Source organism: Crinia signifera, chromosome 3 (genome assembly GCF_055691185.1).
Source record: "Crinia signifera chromosome 3, ASM5569118v1, whole genome shotgun sequence".
NCBI classification, from domain to species: Eukaryota; Metazoa; Chordata; class Amphibia; order Anura; family Myobatrachidae; genus Crinia; species Crinia signifera.
The window spans coordinates 333,097,548-333,119,553 of record NC_139219.1 but is presented as its reverse complement, the minus strand read 5'-3'; the positions used below and the strand labels follow the sequence as shown (position 1 = coordinate 333,119,553).

General features: G+C 50.8%; 1 protein-coding gene across 13 annotated transcripts in view; it reads right to left on the bottom strand.

The window, feature by feature from the left end:
- DTNB (dystrobrevin beta) overlaps positions 1-22,006 on the bottom strand; it is a 266,225-nt gene that overhangs the window by 142,298 nt on the left and 101,921 nt on the right. For all 13 annotated transcript variants that reach the window (XM_083178923.1, XM_083178909.1, XM_083178922.1 and 10 more), the window contains one exon: positions 430-501. In XM_083178923.1, coding sequence (XP_083035049.1) covers positions 430-501 — 72 coding nt within the window. The remainder of the gene's footprint in view (positions 1-429; positions 502-22,006) is intronic.

Sequence of the window (22,006 nt, the reverse complement as noted above, 5' to 3'; positions counted from 1 at the left end):
CACACTGATACATATACAGTTATACCCTGACTATACCCGGCCTGTTATATCATATATCAGGGGCTGATATCACACCTATACATATACAGTTATACACTGACTATACCCGGCCTGTTATATCATATATCAGGGCTGATATCACACTGATACATATACAGTTATACACTGACTATACCCGGCCTGTTATATCATATATCAGGGACTGATATCACACTGATACATATACAGTTATACCCTGACTATTCCCGGCCTGTTATATCATATATCAGGGCTGATATCACACCTATACATATACAGTTATACACTGACTATACCCGGCCTGTTATATCATATATCAGGGCTGATATCACACTGATACATATACAGTTATACCCTGACTATACCTGGCCTGTTATATCATACAGTATATCAGGGGCTGATGTACTGTACCTGTTAATGGGTGTACCAGATGACATATGAGTGACCATGGCATCATTCATGTTGGTTAGTGGGCGTGCTGGGCTGAAAGACAAATGAAATTCCAATGACTTCACTAATAACAGAACATGTGCTATAATGTAATATCATACAGAGGAAAACAATTATGGTTATTATCACGACAGCAGCAAAGCATCCTGGGTAGGAGACATGTTCGGGGGAATGCTGGGACAGCAGTGGACAAGGCGCTGGTGTGTTTATTGTTTTATACTACAATACTTGTCGTAGAATAAAAGAAAATATTCCAAAAGGCCATGAGTAGACGGGGAGATCGTTCATCCTCCAGTCCCACTGAATGCTGACAGGTTCGGGTGTAAATGTGCAGTACAGAAATAATATACACTGCGTATGAGAAAGCCCAGAAGAGAGAACACAAAATGGGTGGTTTCAGCGTCCTGGTGCTAGTGTCCCACCGTAACCATCGGGTCCATGTGTCTTTCATCCTATCCGCAGGCATACCAGATAAGGCAGCCATTTTGGGCGCACTCCGATGGTTATGCTGTAGGAGAGAAGTCACACATGGCCGCAATGCACATATGGGAAAACTGATATGTATAATAGTATAATAAACTCTGCATTAATAGAGCCACAACTAGTACACTCTGTGTACACTCTAGCACCCTGCAACTCCCAAAACCCAGCCCCTCCCCCCCACTCAGGGTGCCGCTCTCCTCCACGGCGCCTCCATCATATACAGCAGGACACATGATGAGACCCTTCCATAAGTAGCTGCCAACCCAGACCTGGTACACCACCTACTTACATCTATATTACTAAGATCAGCCAGTGATATTCTGCAGACATTTTTATGTATTTATTGACTGCAGAATATACCAAAAATATATATATATTAATAAATACTCCCAAAAATGTGATATTCCAATGGTCCAAAACCATACATGTAATCTTCCCTCACTGCCGTACACATGACATACTCTGTGCTCCTCCCTCAGTGCCATACACACGACATACACTGTGCTCCTCCCTCAGTGCCATACACATGACATACACTGTGCTCCTCCCTCAGTGCCGTACACATGACATACTCTGTGCTCCTCCCTCACTGCCGTACACATGACATACTCTGTGCTCCTCCCCCAGTGCCATACACACGACATACTGTACACTGTGCTCCTACCTCAGTGCCATACACATGACATACTCTGTGCTCCTCCCTCACTGCCGTACACACGACATACTCTGTGCTCCTCCCTCAGTGCCGTACACATGACATACTCTGTGCTCCTCCCTCAGTGCCATACACACGACATACTCTGTGCTCTTCCCTCACTGCCGTACACATGACATACTCTGTGCTCCTCCCTCACTGCTGTACACATGACATACTCTGTGCTCCTCCCTCAGTGCCGTACACATGACATACTCTGTACTCCTCCCTCACTGCCGTACACATGACATACACTGTGCTCCTCCCTCACTGCCGTACACACAACATACACTGTGCTCCTCCCTCACTGCCGTACACACGACATATACTGTGCTCCTCCTTCACTGCCGTACACACAACATACACTGTGCTCCTCCCTCACTGCCGTACACACGACATACACTGTGCTCCTCCCTCACTGCTGTACACACAACATACACTGTGCTCCTCCCTCACTGCCGTACACACGACATATACTGTGCTCCTCCTTCACTGCCGTACACACAACATACACTGTGCTCCTCCCTCACTGCCGTACACACGACATACACTGTGCTCCTCCCTCACTGCTGTACACACAACATACACTGTGCTCCTCCCTCACTGCCGTACACACGACATACACTGTTCTCCTCCCTCACTGACGTACACACAACATACACTATGCTCCTCCCTCAGTGCCGTACACATGACATACTCTGTGCTCCTCCCTCAGTGCCGTACACACGACATACTCTATGCTCCTCCCTCATTGCCGTACACACGACATACACTGTGCTCCTCCCTCACTGACGTACACACAACATACACTGTGCTCCTCCCTCAGTGCCGTACACACAACATACACTGTGCTCCTCCCTCAGTGCCGTACACATGACATACACTGTGCTCCTCCCTCAGTGCCGTACACACGACATACACTCCCTCACTGCCATACGCACGACATACACTGTGCTCCACCCTCACTGCCGTACACACGACATACACTGTGCTCCACCCTCACTGCCGTACACACAACATACACTGTGCTCCTCCCTCACTGCCGTACACATGACAATGGTGAGTTGGCAAACAGGCTATGAAACTTTGTAATGACATAAAGAAACAATAAAGTCACTTTTTGCTTCAGTCTAAGTAGCGGAGAAATTTAGGAGGACAAAATGAACATCTAGACCTTTTGTGGAAGGGAACCAATCTCCAAAGACTAATAAAATGCAGGTCACGGCTGTACCGTAAATTATCGATTATTGTTATAAATCACAGTAAATCAGTTTGAGCCACAGAGATGTATAATCTGACACACGTTTCCACATCTCGGATGACCTTCTCCATCTGTCTAGTAGCTGTGGGAACGTGAAGCTGGATTCCAATGTTCTCGCACAGAGCTCTCCATAGCCACAGATGAATTAAGTGTCTCTCTAAGACACTATTTTTAAGGGCAACTATGAATTTGGAAGGGGGTAACCCTATGATGGACACAAAGGGAGTCCTTTTTAGACAAATAGTCAATCCCAACTTTGTCTTCTGTATCCGGGAAGATGGAGAGCTATGACAGGTGCTTGGGGTGGAGACACCAGCTGGTCCCAACCTTGTCTTCTGTATCCGGGAAGATGGAGAGCTATGACAGGTGCTTGGGGTGGAGACACCAGCTGGTCCCAACCTTGTCTTCTGTATCCGGGAAGATGGAGAGCTATGACAGGTGCTTGGGGTGGAGACACCAGCTGGTCCCAACCTTGTCTTCTGTATCCGGGAAGATGGAGAGCTATGACAGGTGCTTGGGGTGGAGACGCCAGCTGGTCCCAACCTTGTCTTCTGTATCCGGGAAGATGGAGAGCTATGACAGGTGCTTGGGGTGGAGACACCAGCTGGTCCCAACCTTGTCTTCTGTATCCGGGAAGATGGAGAGCTATGACAGGTGCTTGGGGTGGAGACACCAGCTGGTCCCAACCTTGTCTTCTGTATCCGGGAAGATGGAGAGCTATGACTGGTGCTTGGGGTGGAGACACCAGCTGGGCCCAACCTTGTCTTCTGTATCCGGGAAGATGGAGAGCTATGACAGGTGCTTGGGGTGGAGACACCAGCTGGTCCCAACCTTGTCTTCTGTATCCGGGAAGATGGAGAGCTATGACAGGTGCTTGGGGTGGAGACACCAGCTGGGCACAGACAGCGCATGCAGAACTTTACAATTTCACCGCTTGAAACAAAGAAGTCCTCAATATGGAGTAGACATTATAGCTTTTCTCTGAGGAGGGACGAGACTTCCCTATGACAACTGGCAATCCCGGGTTTATTCAGGGATTATTTGCAGACCTCAGCTAGAAAGCATTACAGCTAATAAGGGAATGGATGACTGTAACAGACATGTCTCCGGCATGTGTTACAGATGAGGAATCCTGAGGTGGTGTGGGCCTTCTGTGTGCGACCATGGAGCTCTGGGAGGGTTTGTGAGACAATCAGAAAATAACATCCTTACACAGAAGACATCTAGAAATATATGAGGAGCACTGGTGATAGATAGTACAAGGGAAGAGCAAAGAGAGGCGCATAAGGACACAAGGCAGAGGAAGAGTAAGGGGACACAGCGGCGTGAGGGGACAGTAATGGCTGTGGCACAGTGAGGGGACAGTAATAGCTGTGGCACAGTGAGGGGACAGTAATAGCTGTGGCACAGTGACATGAGGGTACAGTAATAGCTGTGGCACAGTGACATGAGGGTACAGTAATAGCTGTGGCACAGTGAGGGGACAGTAATGGCTGTGGCACAATGAGGGGACAGTAATGGCTGTGGCACAGTGAGGGGACAGTAATGGCTGTGGCACAGTGAGGGGACAGTAATGGCTGTGGCACAGTGATGTGAGGCGACAGTAATGGCTGTGGCACAGTGACGTGAGGGGACAGTAATGGCTGTGGCACAGTGACGTGAGGGGACAGAAATGGCTGTGGCACAGTGACACGAGTGTACAGTAATGGCTGTGGCACAGTGAGGGGACAGTAATGGCTGTGGCACAGTGATGTGAGGGGACAGAAATGGTGGTGGCACAGTGACGTGATGGGAGAGTAATGGCTGTGGCACAGTGACGTGAGGGGAGAGTAATGGCTGTGGCACAGTGACATGAGGGGACAGTAATGGCGGTGGCACAGTGACGTGAGGGGACAGTAATGGCGGTGGCACAGTGACGTGAGGGGACAGTAATGGCAGTGGCACAAAGCTGGGACAGTAATGGCTGTGGCACAGTGACGTGAGGGGACAGTAATGGCTGTGGCACAGTGAGGGGACAGTAATGGCGGTGGCATAGTGAGGGGACAGTAATGATGGTGGCACAGCGGTGTGAGGGGACAGTAATGGCTGTGGCACAGCGGTGTGAGGGGACAGTAATGGCTGTGGCACAGTGACGTGAGGGGACAGTAATGGCTGTGGCACAGTGACGTGAGGGGACAGTAACGGCTGTGGCACAGCGGTGTGAGGGGACAGTAACGGCTGTGGCACGGCGACGTGAGGGGACAGTAATGGCGGTGGCACAGTGAGGGGACAGTAATGGCGATGGCACAGTGAGGGGACAGTAATGGCTGTGGCACAGTGAGGGGACAGTAATGGCGGTGGCACAGTGAGGGGACAGTAATGGCGGTGGCACAGTGAGGGGACAGTAATGGCGGTGGCACAGTGAGGGGACAGTAATGGCGGTGGCACAGCGGTGTGAGAGGACAGTAATGGCGGTGGCACAGTGAGGGGACAGTAATGGCGGTGGCACAGTGAGGGTACAGTAATGGCGGTGGCACAGCGGTGTGAGGGGACAGTAATGGCTGTGGCACAGTGAGGGGACAGTAATAGCGGTGGCACAGTGAGGGGACAGTAATGGCTGTGGCACAGTAAGGGGACAGTAATGGCGGTGGCACAGTGAGGGGACAGTAATGGCGGTGGCACAGTGAGGGGACAGTAATGGCGGTGGCACAGTGAGGGGACAGTAATGGCGGTGGCACAGTGAGGGGACAGTAATGGCGGTGGCACAGTGAGGGGACAGTAATGGCGGTGGCACAGTGAGGGGACAGTAATGGCGGTGGCACAGTGAGGGGACAGTAATGGCGGTGGCACAGCAGTGTGAGGGGACAGTAATGGCTGTGGCAAGGTGAGGGGACAGTAATGGCGGTGGCACAGTGAGGGGACAGTAATGGCGGTGGCACAGTGAGGGGACAGTAATGGCGGTGGCACAGCAGTGTGAGGGGACAGTAATGGCTGTGGCAAGGTGAGGGGACAGTAATGGCGGTGGCACAGTGGTGTGAGGGGACAATAATGGCTGTGGCACAGTGAGGGGACAGTAATGGCGGTGGCACAGTGAGGCGACAGTAATGGCGGTGGCACAGTGAGGGGACAGTAATGGCGGTGGCACAGTGAGGGGACAGTAATGGCGGTGGCACAGTGAGGGGACAGTAATGGCGGTGGCACAGCGGTGTGAGGGGGCAGTAATGACTGTGGCACAGTGAGGGGACAGAAATAGCTGTGGCACAGTGAGGGGACAGTAATAGCGGTGGCACAGTGAGGGGACAGTAATGGCTGTGGCACAGTGAGGGGACAGTAATGGCGGTGGCACAGTGAGGGGACAGTAATGGCGGTGGCACAGTGAGGGGACAGTAATGGCTGTGGCACGGTGAGGGGACAGTAATGGCGGTGGCACAGTGGTGTGAGGGGACTGTAATGGCTGTGGCACAGTGAGGGGACAGTAATGGCGGTGGCACAGTGAGGGGACAGTAATGGCGGTGGCACAGTGAGGGGACAGTAATGGCGGTGGCACAGTGGTGTGAGGGGACAGTAATGGCTGTGGCACGGTGAGGGGACAGTAATGGCGGTGGCACAGTGGTGTGAGGGGACAGTAATGGCTGTGGCACAGTGAGGGGACAGTAATAGCTGTGGCACAGTGAGGGGACAGTAATAGCGGTGGCACAGTGAGGGGACAGTAATGGCTGTGGCACAGTGAGGGGACAGTAATGGCGGTGGCACAGTGAGGGGACAGTAATGGCGGTGGCACAGTGAGGGGACAGTAATGGCGGTGGCACAGCGGTGTGAGGGGACAGTAATGGCGGTGGCACAGTGAGGGGACAGTAATGGCGGTGGCACAGTGACGTAAGGGAACCTGGCACAAGATGGCGATACACCCCTGCCATGCTACACTACAATAATAACAGCGTGCGTCAGTGAGAGGGTTAATGACATGACACACATGCAGGCACACACCACAGCAGCACAGAGAGTTACCAGCAGCATCAGGCGGCGAGCAGCACACTCAGGAGGAACAGACACCTCTGTCTCGCCCGCTCATTCGGACACCACACTCTGCTGCTGCTGCGTCTCTAAGGAAACTGCTGCTCATGTGACCAGGAGCATCATCCATCCATCCATCCACACAGAGCAGGCAGCTCCCGCACAGAGGGAGCAGGGTCAGGATCTGCAGATGCCGGCTGGCAGCGAGCAGGGGAGGGGGGGTCCTCTCACTGCTGCAGACACCAGGATCTGGTGCATCCGCTCCATGTACTGTACCCCCAGCACATACACAGATACATATGTCTGCAGAGCGGTCACTGATGTCTCTCCCTCTCCCCACAATACACCTGTACACCCCTAGCAGTAACCAGGATATAGACGTGTGTCACCTGTATCAGAGCGGTCACTGATGTCTCTCCTTATCCCCACATTACACCTGTACACCCCTAGCAGTAACCAGGATATAGACGTGTGTCACCTGTATCAGAGCGGTCACTGATGTCTCTCCTTATCCCCACATTACACCTGTACACCCCTAGCAGTAACCAGGATATAGACGTGTGTCACCTGTATCAGAGCGGTCACTGATGTCTCTCCCTCTCCCCACATTACACCTGTACACCCCTAGCAGTAACCAGGATATAGACGTGTGTCACCTGTATCAGAGCGGTCACTGACGTCTCTCCTTATCCCCACATTACACCTGTACACCCCTAGCAGTAACCAGGATATAGACGTGTGTCACCTGTATCAGAGCGGTCACTGATGTCTCTCCCTCTCCCCACATTACACCTGTACACCCCTAGCAGTAACCAGGATATAGACGTGTGTCACCTGTATCAGAGCGGTCACTGATGTCTCTCCTTATCCCCACATTACACCTGTACACCCCTAGCAGTAACCAGGATATAGACGTATGTCACCTGTATCAGAGCGGTCACTGATGTCTCTCCTTATCCCCACATTACACCTGTACACCCCTAGCAGTAACCAGGATATAGACGTGTGTCACCTGTATCAGAGCGGTCACTGATGTCTCTCCTTATCCCCACATTACACCTGTACACCCCTAGCAGTAACCAGGATATAGACGTGTGTCACCTGTATCAGAGCGGTCACTGATGTCTCTCCCTCTCCCCACATTACACCTGTACACCCCTAGCAGTAACCAGGATATAGACGTGTGTCACCTGTATCAGAGCGGTCACTGATGTCTCTCCTTATCCCCACATTACACCTGTACACCCCTAGCAGTAACCAGGATATAGACGTGTGTCACCTGTATCAGAGCGGTCACTGATGTCTCTCCTTATCCCCACATTACACCTGTACACCCCTAGCAGTAACCAGGATATAGACGTGTGTCACCTGTATCAGAGCGGTCACTAATGTCTCTCCTTATCCCCACATTACACCTGTACACCCCTAGCAGTAACCAGGATATAGACGTGTGTCACCTGTATCAGAGCGGTCACTGATGTCTCTCCCTCTCCCCACATTACACCTGTACACCCCTAGCAGTAACCAGGATACAGACGTGTGTCACCTGTATCAGAGCGGTCACTGATGTCTCTCCTTACCCCCACATTACACCTGTACACCCCTAGCAGTAACCAGGATATAGACGTGTGTCACCTGTATCAGAGCGGTCACTGATGTCTCTCCTTATCCCCACATTACACCTGTACACCCCTAGCAGTAACCAGGATATAGACGTGTGTCACCTGTATCAGAGCGGCCACTGATGTCTCTCCTTATCCCCACATTACACCTGTACACCCCTAGCAGTAACCAGGATATAGACGTGTGTCACCTGTATCAGAGCGGTCACTGATGTCTCTCCTTATCCCCACATTACACCTGTACACCCCTAGCAGTAACCAGGATATAGACGTGTGTCACCTGTATCAGAGCGGTCACTGATGTCTCTCCCCACATTACACCTGTACACCCCTAGCAGTAACCAGGATATAGACGTGTGTCACCTGTATCAGAGCGGTCACTGATGTCTCTCCTTATCCCCACATTACACCTGTACGCCCCTAGCAGTAACCAGGATATAGACGTGTGTCACCTGTATCAGAGCGGTCACTGATGTCTCTCCTTATTCCCACATTACACCTGTACACCCCTAGCAGTAGCCAGGATATAGACGTGTGTCACCTGTATCAGAGCGGTCACTGATGTCTCTCCTTATCCCCACATTACACCTGTACGCCCCTAGCAGTAACCAGGATATAGACGTGTGTCACCTGTATCAGAGCGGTCACTGATGTCTCTCCCTCTCCCCACAATACACCTGTACACCCCTAGCAGTAACCAGGATATAGATGTGTGTCACCTGTATCAGAGCGGTCACTGATGTCTCTCCTTATCCCCACATTACACCTGTACAACCCTAGCAGTAACCAGGCTATAGACGTGTGTCACCTGTATCAGAGCGGTCACTGATGTCTCTCCCTCTCCCCACATTACACCTGTACACCCCTAGCAGTAACCAGGATATAGACGTGTGTCACCTGTATCAGAGCGGTCACTGATGTCTCTCCCTCTCCCCACATTACACCTGTACACCCCTAGCAGTAACCAGGATATAGACGTGTGTCACCTGTATCAGAGCGGTCACTGATGTCTCTCCTTATCCCCACATTACACCTGTACACCCCTAGCAGTAACCAGGATATAGACGTGTGTCACCTGTATCAGAGCGGCCACTGATGTCTCTCCTTATCCCCACATTACACCTGTACACCCCTAGCAGTAACCAGGATATAGACGTGTGTCACCTGTATCAGAGCGGTCACTGATGTCTCTCCTTATCCCCACATTACACCTGTACACCCCTAGCAGTAACCAGGATATAGACGTATGTCACCTGTATCAGAGCGGTCACTGATGTCTCTCCCTCTCCCCACATTACACCTGTACACCCCTAGCAGTAACCAGGATATAGACGTGTGTCACCTGTATCAGAGCGGTCACCGATGTCTCTCCTTATCCCCACATTACACCTGTACACCCCTAGCAGTAACCAGGATATAGACGTGTGTCACCTGTATCAGAGCGGTCACTGATGTCTCTCCTTATCCCCACATTACACCTGTACACCCCTAGCAGTAACCAGGATATAGACGTGTGTCACCTGTATCAGAGCGGTCACTGATGTCTCTCCTTATCCCCACATTACACCTGTACACCCCTAGCAGTAACCAGGATATAGACGTGTGTCACCTGTATCAGAGCGGTCACTGATGTCTCTCCCTCTCCCCACATTACACCTGTACACCCCTAGCAGTAACCAGGATATAGACGTGTGTCACCTGTATCAGAGCGGCCACTGATGTCTCTCCTTATCCCCACATTACACCTGTACACCCCTAGCAGTAACCAGGATATAGACGTGTGTCACCTGTATCAGAGCGGCCACTGATGTCTCTCCTTATCCCCACATTACACCTGTACACCCCTAGCAGTAACCAGGATATAGACGTGTGTCACCTGTATCAGAGCGGTCACTGATGTCTCTCCTTATCCCCACATTACACCTGTACACCCCTAGCAGTAACCAGGATATAGACGTGTGTCACCTGTATCAGAGCGGTCACTGATGTCTCTCCCTCTCCCCACATTACACCTGTACACCCCTAGCAGTAACCAGGATATAGACGTGTGTCACCTGTATCAGAGCGGTCACTGATGTCTCTCCCTCTCCCCACATTACACCTGTACACCCCTAGCAGTAACCAGGATATAGACGTGTGTCACCTGTATCAGAGCGGTCACTGATGTCTCTCCCTCTCCCCACATTACACCTGTACACCCCTAGCAGTAACCAGGATATAGACGTGTGTCACCTGTATCAGAGCGGTCACTGATGTCTCTCCCTCTCCCCACATTACACCTGTACACCCCTAGCAGTAACCAGGATATAGACGTGTGTCACCTGTATCAGAGCGGTCACTGACGTCTCTCCTTATCCCCACATTACACCTGTACACCCCTAGCAGTAACCAGGATATAGACGTGTGTCACCTGTATCAGAGCGGTCACTGATGTCTCTCCCTCTCCCCACATTACACCTGTACACCCCTAGCAGTAACCAGGATATAGACGTGTGTCACCTGTATCAGAGCGGTCACTGATGTCTCTCCTTATCCCCACATTACACCTGTACACCCCTAGCAGTAACCAGGATATAGACGTATGTCACCTGTATCAGAGCGGTCACTGATGTCTCTCCTTATCCCCACATTACACCTGTACACCCCTAGCAGTAACCAGGATATAGACGTGTGTCACCTGTATCAGAGCGGTCACTGATGTCTCTCCTTATCCCCACATTACACCTGTACACCCCTAGCAGTAACCAGGATATAGACGTGTGTCACCTGTATCAGAGCGGTCACTGATGTCTCTCCCTCTCCCCACATTACACCTGTACACCCCTAGCAGTAACCAGGATATAGACGTGTGTCACCTGTATCAGAGCGGTCACTGATGTCTCTCCTTATCCCCACATTACACCTGTACACCCCTAGCAGTAACCAGGATATAGACGTGTGTCACCTGTATCAGAGCGGTCACTAATGTCTCTCCTTATCCCCACATTACACCTGTACACCCCTAGCAGTAACCAGGATATAGACGTGTGTCACCTGTATCAGAGCGGTCACTGATGTCTCTCCCTCTCCCCACATTACACCTGTACACCCCTAGCAGTAACCAGGATACAGACGTGTGTCACCTGTATCAGAGCGGTCACTGATGTCTCTCCTTACCCCCACATTACACCTGTACACCCCTAGCAGTAACCAGGATATAGACGTGTGTCACCTGTATCAGAGCGGTCACTGATGTCTCTCCTTATCCCCACATTACACCTGTACACCCCTAGCAGTAACCAGGATATAGACGTGTGTCACCTGTATCAGAGCGGCCACTGATGTCTCTCCTTATCCCCACATTACACCTGTACACCCCTAGCAGTAACCAGGATATAGACGTGTGTCACCTGTATCAGAGCGGTCACTGATGTCTCTCCTTATCCCCACATTACACCTGTACACCCCTAGCAGTAACCAGGATATAGACGTGTGTCACCTGTATCAGAGCGGTCACTGATGTCTCTCCCCACATTACACCTGTACACCCCTAGCAGTAACCAGGATATAGACGTGTGTCACCTGTATCAGAGCGGTCACTGATGTCTCTCCTTATCCCCACATTACACCTGTACGCCCCTAGCAGTAACCAGGATATAGACGTGTGTCACCTGTATCAGAGCGGTCACTGATGTCTCTCCTTATTCCCACATTACACCTGTACACCCCTAGCAGTAGCCAGGATATAGACGTGTGTCACCTGTATCAGAGCGGTCACTGATGTCTCTCCTTATCCCCACATTACACCTGTACGCCCCTAGCAGTAACCAGGATATAGACGTGTGTCACCTGTATCAGAGCGGTCACTGATGTCTCTCCCTCTCCCCACAATACACCTGTACACCCCTAGCAGTAACCAGGATATAGATGTGTGTCACCTGTATCAGAGCGGTCACTGATGTCTCTCCTTATCCCCACATTACACCTGTACAACCCTAGCAGTAACCAGGCTATAGACGTGTGTCACCTGTATCAGAGCGGTCACTGATGTCTCTCCCTCTCCCCACATTACACCTGTACACCCCTAGCAGTAACCAGGATATAGACGTGTGTCACCTGTATCAGAGCGGTCACTGATGTCTCTCCCTCTCCCCACATTACACCTGTACACCCCTAGCAGTAACCAGGATATAGACGTGTGTCACCTGTATCAGAGCGGTCACTGATGTCTCTCCTTATCCCCACATTACACCTGTACACCCCTAGCAGTAACCAGGATATAGACGTGTGTCACCTGTATCAGAGCGGCCACTGATGTCTCTCCTTATCCCCACATTACACCTGTACACCCCTAGCAGTAACCAGGATATAGACGTGTGTCACCTGTATCAGAGCGGTCACTGATGTCTCTCCTTATCCCCACATTACACCTGTACACCCCTAGCAGTAACCAGGATATAGACGTATGTCACCTGTATCAGAGCGGTCACTGATGTCTCTCCCTCTCCCCACATTACACCTGTACACCCCTAGCAGTAACCAGGATATAGACGTGTGTCACCTGTATCAGAGCGGTCACCGATGTCTCTCCTTATCCCCACATTACACCTGTACACCCCTAGCAGTAACCAGGATATAGACGTGTGTCACCTGTATCAGAGCGGTCACTGATGTCTCTCCTTATCCCCACATTACACCTGTACACCCCTAGCAGTAACCAGGATATAGACGTGTGTCACCTGTATCAGAGCGGTCACTGATGTCTCTCCTTATCCCCACATTACACCTGTACACCCCTAGCAGTAACCAGGATATAGACGTGTGTCACCTGAATCAGAGCGGTCACTGATGTCTCTCCTTATCCCCACATTACACCTGTACACCCCTAGCAGTAACCAGGATATAGACGTGTGTCACCTGTATCAGAGCGGTCACTGATGTCTCTCCCTCTCCCCACATTACACCTGTACGCCCCTAGCAGTAACCAGGATATAGATGTGTGTCACCTGTATCAGAGCGGTCACTGATGTCTCTCCCCACATTACACCTGTACACCCCTAGCAGTAACCAGGATATAGACGTGTGTCACCTGTATCAGAGCGGTCACTGATGTCTCTCCCTCTCCCCACATTACACCTGTACACCCCTAGCAGTAACCAGGATATAGACGTGTGTCACCTGTATCAGAGCGGCCACTGATGTCTCTCCTTATCCCCACATTACACCTGTACACCCCTAGCAGTAACCAGGATATAGACGTGTGTCACCTGTATCAGAGCGGCCACTGATGTCTCTCCTTATCCCCACATTACACCTGTACACCCCTAGCAGTAACCAGGATATAGACGTGTGTCACCTGTATCAGAGCGGTCACTGATGTCTCTCCTTATCCCCACATTACACCTGTACACCCCTAGCAGTAACCAGGATATAGACGTGTGTCACCTGTATCAGAGCGGTCACTGATGTCTCTCCCTCTCCCCACATTACACCTGTACACCCCTAGCAGTAACCAGGATATAGACGTGTGTCACCTGTATCAGAGCGGTCACTGATGTCTCTCCCTCTCCCCACATTACACCTGTACGCCCCTAGCAGTAACCAGGATATAGACGTGTGTCACCTGTATCAGAGCAGTCACTGATGTCTCTCCCTCTCCCTACATTACACCTGTACACCCCTAGCAGTAACCAGGATATAGACGTGTGTCACCTGTATCAGAGCGGTCACTGATGTCTCTCCCTCTCCCCACATTACACCTGTACACCCCTAGCAGTAACCAGGATATAGACGTGTGTCACCTGTATCAGAGCGGTCACTGATGTCTCTCCTTATCCCCACATTACACCTGTACGCCCCTAGCAGTAACCAGGATATAGACGTGTGTCACCTGTATCAGAGCGGTCACTGATGTCTCTCCTTACCCCCACATTACACCTGTACACCCCTAGCAGTAACCAGGATATAGACGTGTGTCACCTGTATCAGAGCGGTCACTGACGTCTCTCCTTATCCCCACATTACACCTGTACACCCCTAGCAGTAACCAGGATATAGACGTGTGTCACCTGTATCAGAGCGGCCACTGATGTCTCTCCTTATCCCCACATTACACCTGTACACCCCTAGCAGTAACCAGGATATAGACGTGTGTCACCTGTATCAGAGCGGTCACTGATGTCTCTCCCTCTCCCCACATTACACCTGTACACCCCTAGCAGTAACCAGGATATAGACGTGTGTCACCTGTATCAGAGCGGTCACTGATGTCTCTCCTTATCCCCACATTACACCTGTACACCCCTAGCAGTAACCAGGATATAGACGTGTGTCACCTGTATCAGAGCGGTCACTGATGTCTCTCCTTATCCCCACATTACACCTGTACACCCCTAGCAGTAACCAGGATATAGACGTGTGTCACCTGTATCAGAGCGGTCACTGATGTCTCTCCCTCTCCCCACATTACACCTGTACACCCCTAGCAGTAACCAGGATATAGACGTGTGTCACCTGTATCAGAGCGGTCACTGATGTCTCTCCTTATCCCCACATTACACCTGTACACCCCTAGCAGTAACCAGGATATAGACGTGTGTCACCTGTATCAGAGCGGTCACTGATGTCTCTCCTTACCCCCACATTACACCTGTACACCCCTAGCAGTAACCAGGATATAGACGTGTGTCACCTGTATCAGAGCGGTCACTGATGTCTCTCCTTATCCCCACATTACACCTGTACACCCCTAGCAGTAACCAGGATATAGACGTGTGTCACCTGTATCAGAGCGGCCACTGATGTCTCTCCTTATCCCCACATTACACCTGTACACCCCTAGCAGTAACCAGGATATAGACGTGTGTCACCTGTATCAGAGCGGTCACTGATGTCTCTCCTTATCCCCACATTACACCTGTACACCCCTAGCAGTAACCAGGCTATAGACGTGTGTCACCTGTATCAGAGCGGTCACTGATGTCTCTCCCTCTCCCCACATTACACCTGTACACCCCTAGCAGTAACCAGGATATAGACGTGTGTCACCTGTATCAGAGCGGTCACTGATGTCTCTCCTTATCCCCACATTACACCTGTACGCCCCTAGCAGTAACCAGGATATAGACGTGTGTCACCTGTATCAGAGCGGTCACTGATGTCTCTCCTTATCCCCACATTACACCTGTACGCCCCTAGCAGTAACCAGGATATAGACGTGTGTCACCTGTATCAGAGCGGTCACTGATGTCTCTCCCTCTCCCCACAATACACCTGTACACCCCTAGCAGTAACCAGGATATAGACGTGTGTCACCTGTATCAGAGCGGTCACTGATGTCTCTCCTTATCCCCACATTACACCTGTACAACCCTAGCAGTAACCAGGCTGTAGACGTGTGTCACCTGTATCAGAGCGGTCACTGATGTCTCCCCTTATCCCCACATTACACCTGTACACCCCTAGCAGTAACCAGGATATAGACATGTGTCACCTGTATCAGAGCGGTCACTGATGTCTCTCCTTATCCCCACATTACACCTGTACACCCCTAGCAGTAACCAGGATATAGACGTGTGTCACCTGTATCAGAGCGGTCACTGATGTCTCTCCCTCTCCCCACATTACACCTGTACACCCCTAGCAGTAACCAGGATATAGACGTGTGTCACCTGTATCAGAGCGGTCACTGATGTCTCTCCTTATCCCCACATTACACATGTACACCCCTAGCAGTAACCAGGATATAGACGTGTGTCACCTGTATCAGAGCGGTCACTGATGTCTCTCCTTATCCCCACATTACACCTGTACACCCCTAGCAGTAACCAGGATATAGACGTGTGTCACCTGTATCAGAGCGGTCACTGATGTCTCTCCCTCTCCCCACATTACACCTGTACACCCCTAGCAGTAACCAGGATATAGACGTGTGTCACCTGTATCAGAGCGGTCACTGATGTCTCTCCTTATCCCCACATTACACCTGTACACCCCTAGCAGTAACCAGGATATAGACGTGTGTCACCTGTATCAGAGCGGTCACTGATGTCTCTCCTTATCCCCACATTACACCTGTACGCCCCTAGCAGTAACCAGGATATAGACGTGTGTCACCTGTATCAGAGCGGTCACTGATGTCTCTCCCTCTCCCCACAATACACCTGTACACCCCTAGCAGTAACCAGGATATAGACGTGTGTCACCTGTATCAGAGCGGTCACTGATGTCTCTCCTTATCCCCACATTACACCTGTACACCCCTAGCAGTAACCAGGCTATAGACGTGTGTCACCTGTATCAGAGCGGTCACTGATGTCTCTCCCTCTCCCCACATTACACCTGTACACCCCTAGCAGTAACCAGGATATAGACGTGTGTCATCTGTATCAGAGCGGTCACTGATGTCTCTCCTTATCCCCACATTAGACCTGTACACCCCTAGCAGTAACCAGGATATAGACGTGTGTCACCTGTATCAGAGCGGTCACTGATGTCTCTCCTTATCCCCACATTACACCTGTACACCCGTAGCAGTAACCAGGATATAGACGTGTGTCATCTGTATCAGAGCGGCCACTGATGTCTCTCCTTATCCCCACATTACACCTGTACACCCCTAGCAGTAACCAGGATATAGACGTGTGTCACCTGTATCAGAGCGGTCACTGATGTCTCTCCCTCTCCCCACAATACACCTGTACACCCCTAGCAGTAACCAGGATATAGACGTGTGTCACCTGTATCAGAGCGGTCACTGATGTCTCTCCTTATCCCCACATTACACCTGTACACCCCTAGCAGTAACCAGGCTATAGACGTGTGTCACCTGTATCAGAGCGGTCACTGATGTCTCTCCCTCTCCCCACATTACACCTGTACACCCCTAGCAGTAACCAGGATATAGACGTGTGTCACCTGTATCAGAGCGGTCACTGATGTCTCTCCTTATCTCCACATTACACCTGTACACCCCTAGCAGTAACCAGGATATAGACGTGTGTCACCTGTATCAGAGCGGTCACTGATGTCTCTCCCTCTCCCCACATTACACCTGTACACCCCTAGCAGTAACCAGGATATAGACGTGTGTCATCTGTATCAGAGCGGTCACTGATGTCTCTCCTTATCCCCACATTACACCTGTACACCCCTAGCAGTAACCAGGATATAGACGTGTGTCACCTGTATCAGAGCGGTCACTGATGTCTCTCCTAAAGGTGCCCACAGACGCTACAATTGTACTGTGCTATGCGTTTTTGACTGTACAATGGTTCTATACAATTTTTCTTCCAGCTTGCTATGAGATGTGCACTTGGATGCATGTGATGAACCCATGTTTGTAATGTTAAATTTCAGATGTAGTCTAAAAAGTACGTGCAGCACGTACTTTTTTAGACATACAATTTTAGACATACAGCATCGCACAAGCCCATAAACACCATCCAATAATTGTACATAAGATGCAATTTGTGCTTAAAAAGTACAAAACGCATTCGATAATTGTAGCGTCTGTGGGCACCTTTATCCCCACATTACACCTGTGCACCCCTAGCAGTAACCAGGATATAGACGTGTGTCACCTGTATCAGAGCGGTCACTGATGTCTCTCCCTCTCCCCACATTACACCTGTACACCCCTAGCAGTAACCAGGATATAGACGTGTGTCACCTGTATCAGAGCGGTCACTGATATCTCTCCTTATCCCTACATTACACCTGTACGCCCCTAGCAGTAACCAGGATATAGACGTGTGTCACCTGTATCAGAGCGGTCACTGATGTCTCTCCTTATCCCCACATTACACCTGTACACCCCTAGCAGTAACCAGGATATAGACGTGTGTCACCTGTATCAGAGCGGTCACTGATGTCTCTCCTTATCCCCACATTACACCTGTACACCCCTAGCAGTAACCAGGATATAGACGTGTGTCACCTGTATCAGAGCGGTCACTGATATCTCTCCTTATCCCTACATTACACCTGTACGCCCCTAGCAGTAACCAGGATATAGACGTGTGTCACCTGTATCAGAGCGGTCACTGATGTCTCTCCTTATCCCCACATTACACCTGTACACCCCTAGCAGTAACCAGGATATAGACGTGTGTCACCTGTATCAGAGCGGTCACTGATGTCTCTCCCTCTCCACACATTACACCTGTACACCCCTAGCAGTAACCAGGATATAGACGTGTGTCACCTGTATCAGAGCGGTCACTGATATCTCTCCTTATCCCTACATTACACCTGTACGCCCCTAGCAGTAACCAGGATATAGACGTGTGTCACCTGTATCAGAGCGGTCACTGATGTCTCTCCTTATCCCCACATTACACCTGTACGCCCCTAGCAGTAACCAGGATATAGACGTGTGTCACCTGTATCAGAGCGGTCACTGATGTCTCTCCCTCTCCACACATTACACCTGTACACCCCTAGCAGTAACCAGGATATAGACGTGTGTCACCTGTATCAGAGCGGTCACTGATATCTCTCCTTATCCCTACATTACACCTGTACGCCCCTAGCAGTAACCAGGATATAGACGTGTGTCACCTGTATCAGAGCGGTCACTGATGTCTCTCCCTCTCCCCACATTACACCTGTACACCCCTAGCAGTAACCAGGATATAGACGTGTGTCACCTGTATCAGAGCGGTCACTGATGTCTCTCCTTATCCCCACATTACACCTGTACGCCCCTAGCAGTAACCAGGATATAGACGTGTGTCACCTGTATCAGAGCGGTCACTGATGTCTCTCCTTATCCCCACATTACACCTGTACACCCCTAGCAGTAGCCAGGATATAGACGTGTGTCACCTGTATCAGAGCGGTCACTGATGTCTCTCCTTATCCCCACATTACACCTGTACGCCCCTAGCAGTAACCAGGATATAGACGTGTGTCACCTGTATCAGAGCGGTCACTGATGTCTCTCCCTCTCCCCACAATACACCTGTACACCCCTAGCAGTAACCAGGATATAGACGTGTGTCACCTGTATCAGAGCGGTCACTGATGTCTCTCCTTATCCCCACATTACACCTGTACAACCCTAGCAGTAACCAGGCTATAGACGTGTGTCACCTGTATCAGAGCGGTCACTGATGTCTCTCCCTCTCCCCACATTACACCTGTACACCCCTAGCAGTAACCAGGATATAGACGTGTGTCACCTGTATCAGAGCGGTCACTGATGTCTCTCCCTCTCCCCACATTACACCTGTACACCCCTAGCAGTAACCAGGATATAGACGTGTGTCACCTGTATCAGAGCGGTCACTGATGTCTCTCCTTATCCCCACATTACACCTGTACACCCCTAGCAGTAACCAGGATATAGACGTGTGTCACCTGTATCAGAGCGGCCACTGATGTCTCTCCTTATCCCCACATTACACCTGTACACCCCTAGCAGTAACCAGGATATAGACGTGTGTCACCTGTATCAGAGCGGTCACTGATGTCTCTCCTTATCCCCACATTACACCTGTACACCCCTAGCAGTAACCAGGATATAGACGTATGTCACCTGTATCAGAGCGGTCACTGATGTCTCTCCCTCTCCCCACATTACACCTGTACACCCCTAGCAGTAACCAGGATATAGACGTGTGTCACCTGTATCAGAGCGGTCACCGATGTCTCTCCTTATCCCCACATTACACCTGTACACCCCTAGCAGTAACCAGGATATAGACGTGTGTCACCTGTATCAGAGCGGTCACTGATGTCTCTCCTTATCCCCACATTACACCTGTACACCCCTAGCAGTAACCAGGATATAGACGTGTGTCACCTGTATCAGAGCGGTCACTGATGTCTCTCCCTCTCCCCACATTACACCTGTACACCCCTAGCAGTAACCAGGATATAGACGTGTGTCACCTGTATCAGAGCGGCCACTGATGTCTCTCCTTATCCCCACATTACACCTGTACACCCCTAGCAGTAACCAGGATATAGACGTGTGTCACCTGTATCAGAGCGGCCACTGATGTCTCTCCTTATCCCCACATTACACCTGTACACCCCTAGCAGTAACCAGGATATAGACGTGTGTCACCTGTATCAGAGCGGCCACTGATGTCTCTCCTTATCCCCACATTACACCTGTACACCCCTAGCAGTAACCAGGATATAGACGTGTGTCACCTGTATCAGAGCGGTCACTGATGTCTCTCCTTATCCCCACATTACACCTGTACACCCCTAGCAGTAACCAGGATATAGACGTATGTCACCTGTATCAGAGCGGTCACTGATGTCTCTCCCTCTCCCCACATTACACCTGTACACCCCTAGCAGTAACCAGGATATAGACGTGTGTCACCTGTATCAGAGCGGTCACCGATGTCTCTCCTTATCCCCACATTACACCTGTACACCCCTAGCAGTAACCAGGATATAGACGTGTGTCACCTGTATCAGAGCGGTCACTGATGTCTCTCCTTATCCCCACATTACACCTGTACACCCCTAGCAGTAACCAGGATATAGACGTGTGTCACCTGTATCAGAGCGGTCACTGATGTCTCTCCCTCTCCCCACATTACACCTGTACACCCCTAGCAGTAACCAGGATATAGACGTGTGTCACCTGTATCAGAGCGGCCACTGATGTCTCTCCTTATCCCCACATTACACCTGTACACCCCTAGCAGTAACCAGGATATAGACGTGTGTCACCTGTATCAGAGCGGCCACTGATGTCTCTCCTTATCCCCACATTACACCTGTACACCCCTAGCAGTAACCAGGATATAGACGTGTGTCACCTGTATCAGAGCGGTCACTGATGTCTCTCCTTATCCCCACATTACACCTGTACACCCCTAGCAGTAACCAGGATATAGACGTGTGTCACCTGTATCAGAGCGGTCACTGATGTCACTCCCTCTCCCCACATTACACCTGTACACCCCTAGCAGTAACCAGGATATAGACGTGTGTCACCTGTATCAGAGCGGTCACTGATGTCTCTCCCTCTCCCCACATTACACCTGTACGCCCCTAGCAGTAACCAGGATATAGACGTGTGTCACCTGTATCAGAGCAGTCACTGATGTCTCTCCCTCTCCCCACATTACACCTGTACACCCCTAGCAGTAACCAGGATATAGACGTGTGTCACCTGTATCAGAGCGGTCACTGATGTCTCTCCCTCTCCCCACATTACACCTGTACACCCCTAGCAGTAACCAGGATATAGACGTGTGTCACCTGTATCAGAGCGGTCACTGATGTCTCTCCTTATCCCCACATTACACCTGTACGCCCCTAGCAGTAACCAGGATATAGACGTGTGTCACCTGTATCAGAGCGGTCACTGATGTCTCTCCTTACCCCCACATTACACCTGTACACCCCTAGCAGTAACCAGGATATAGACGTGTGTCACCTGTATCAGAGCGGTCACTGACGTCTCTCCTTATCCCCACATTACACCTGTACACCCCTAGCAGTAACCAGGATATAGACGTGTGTCACCTGTATCAA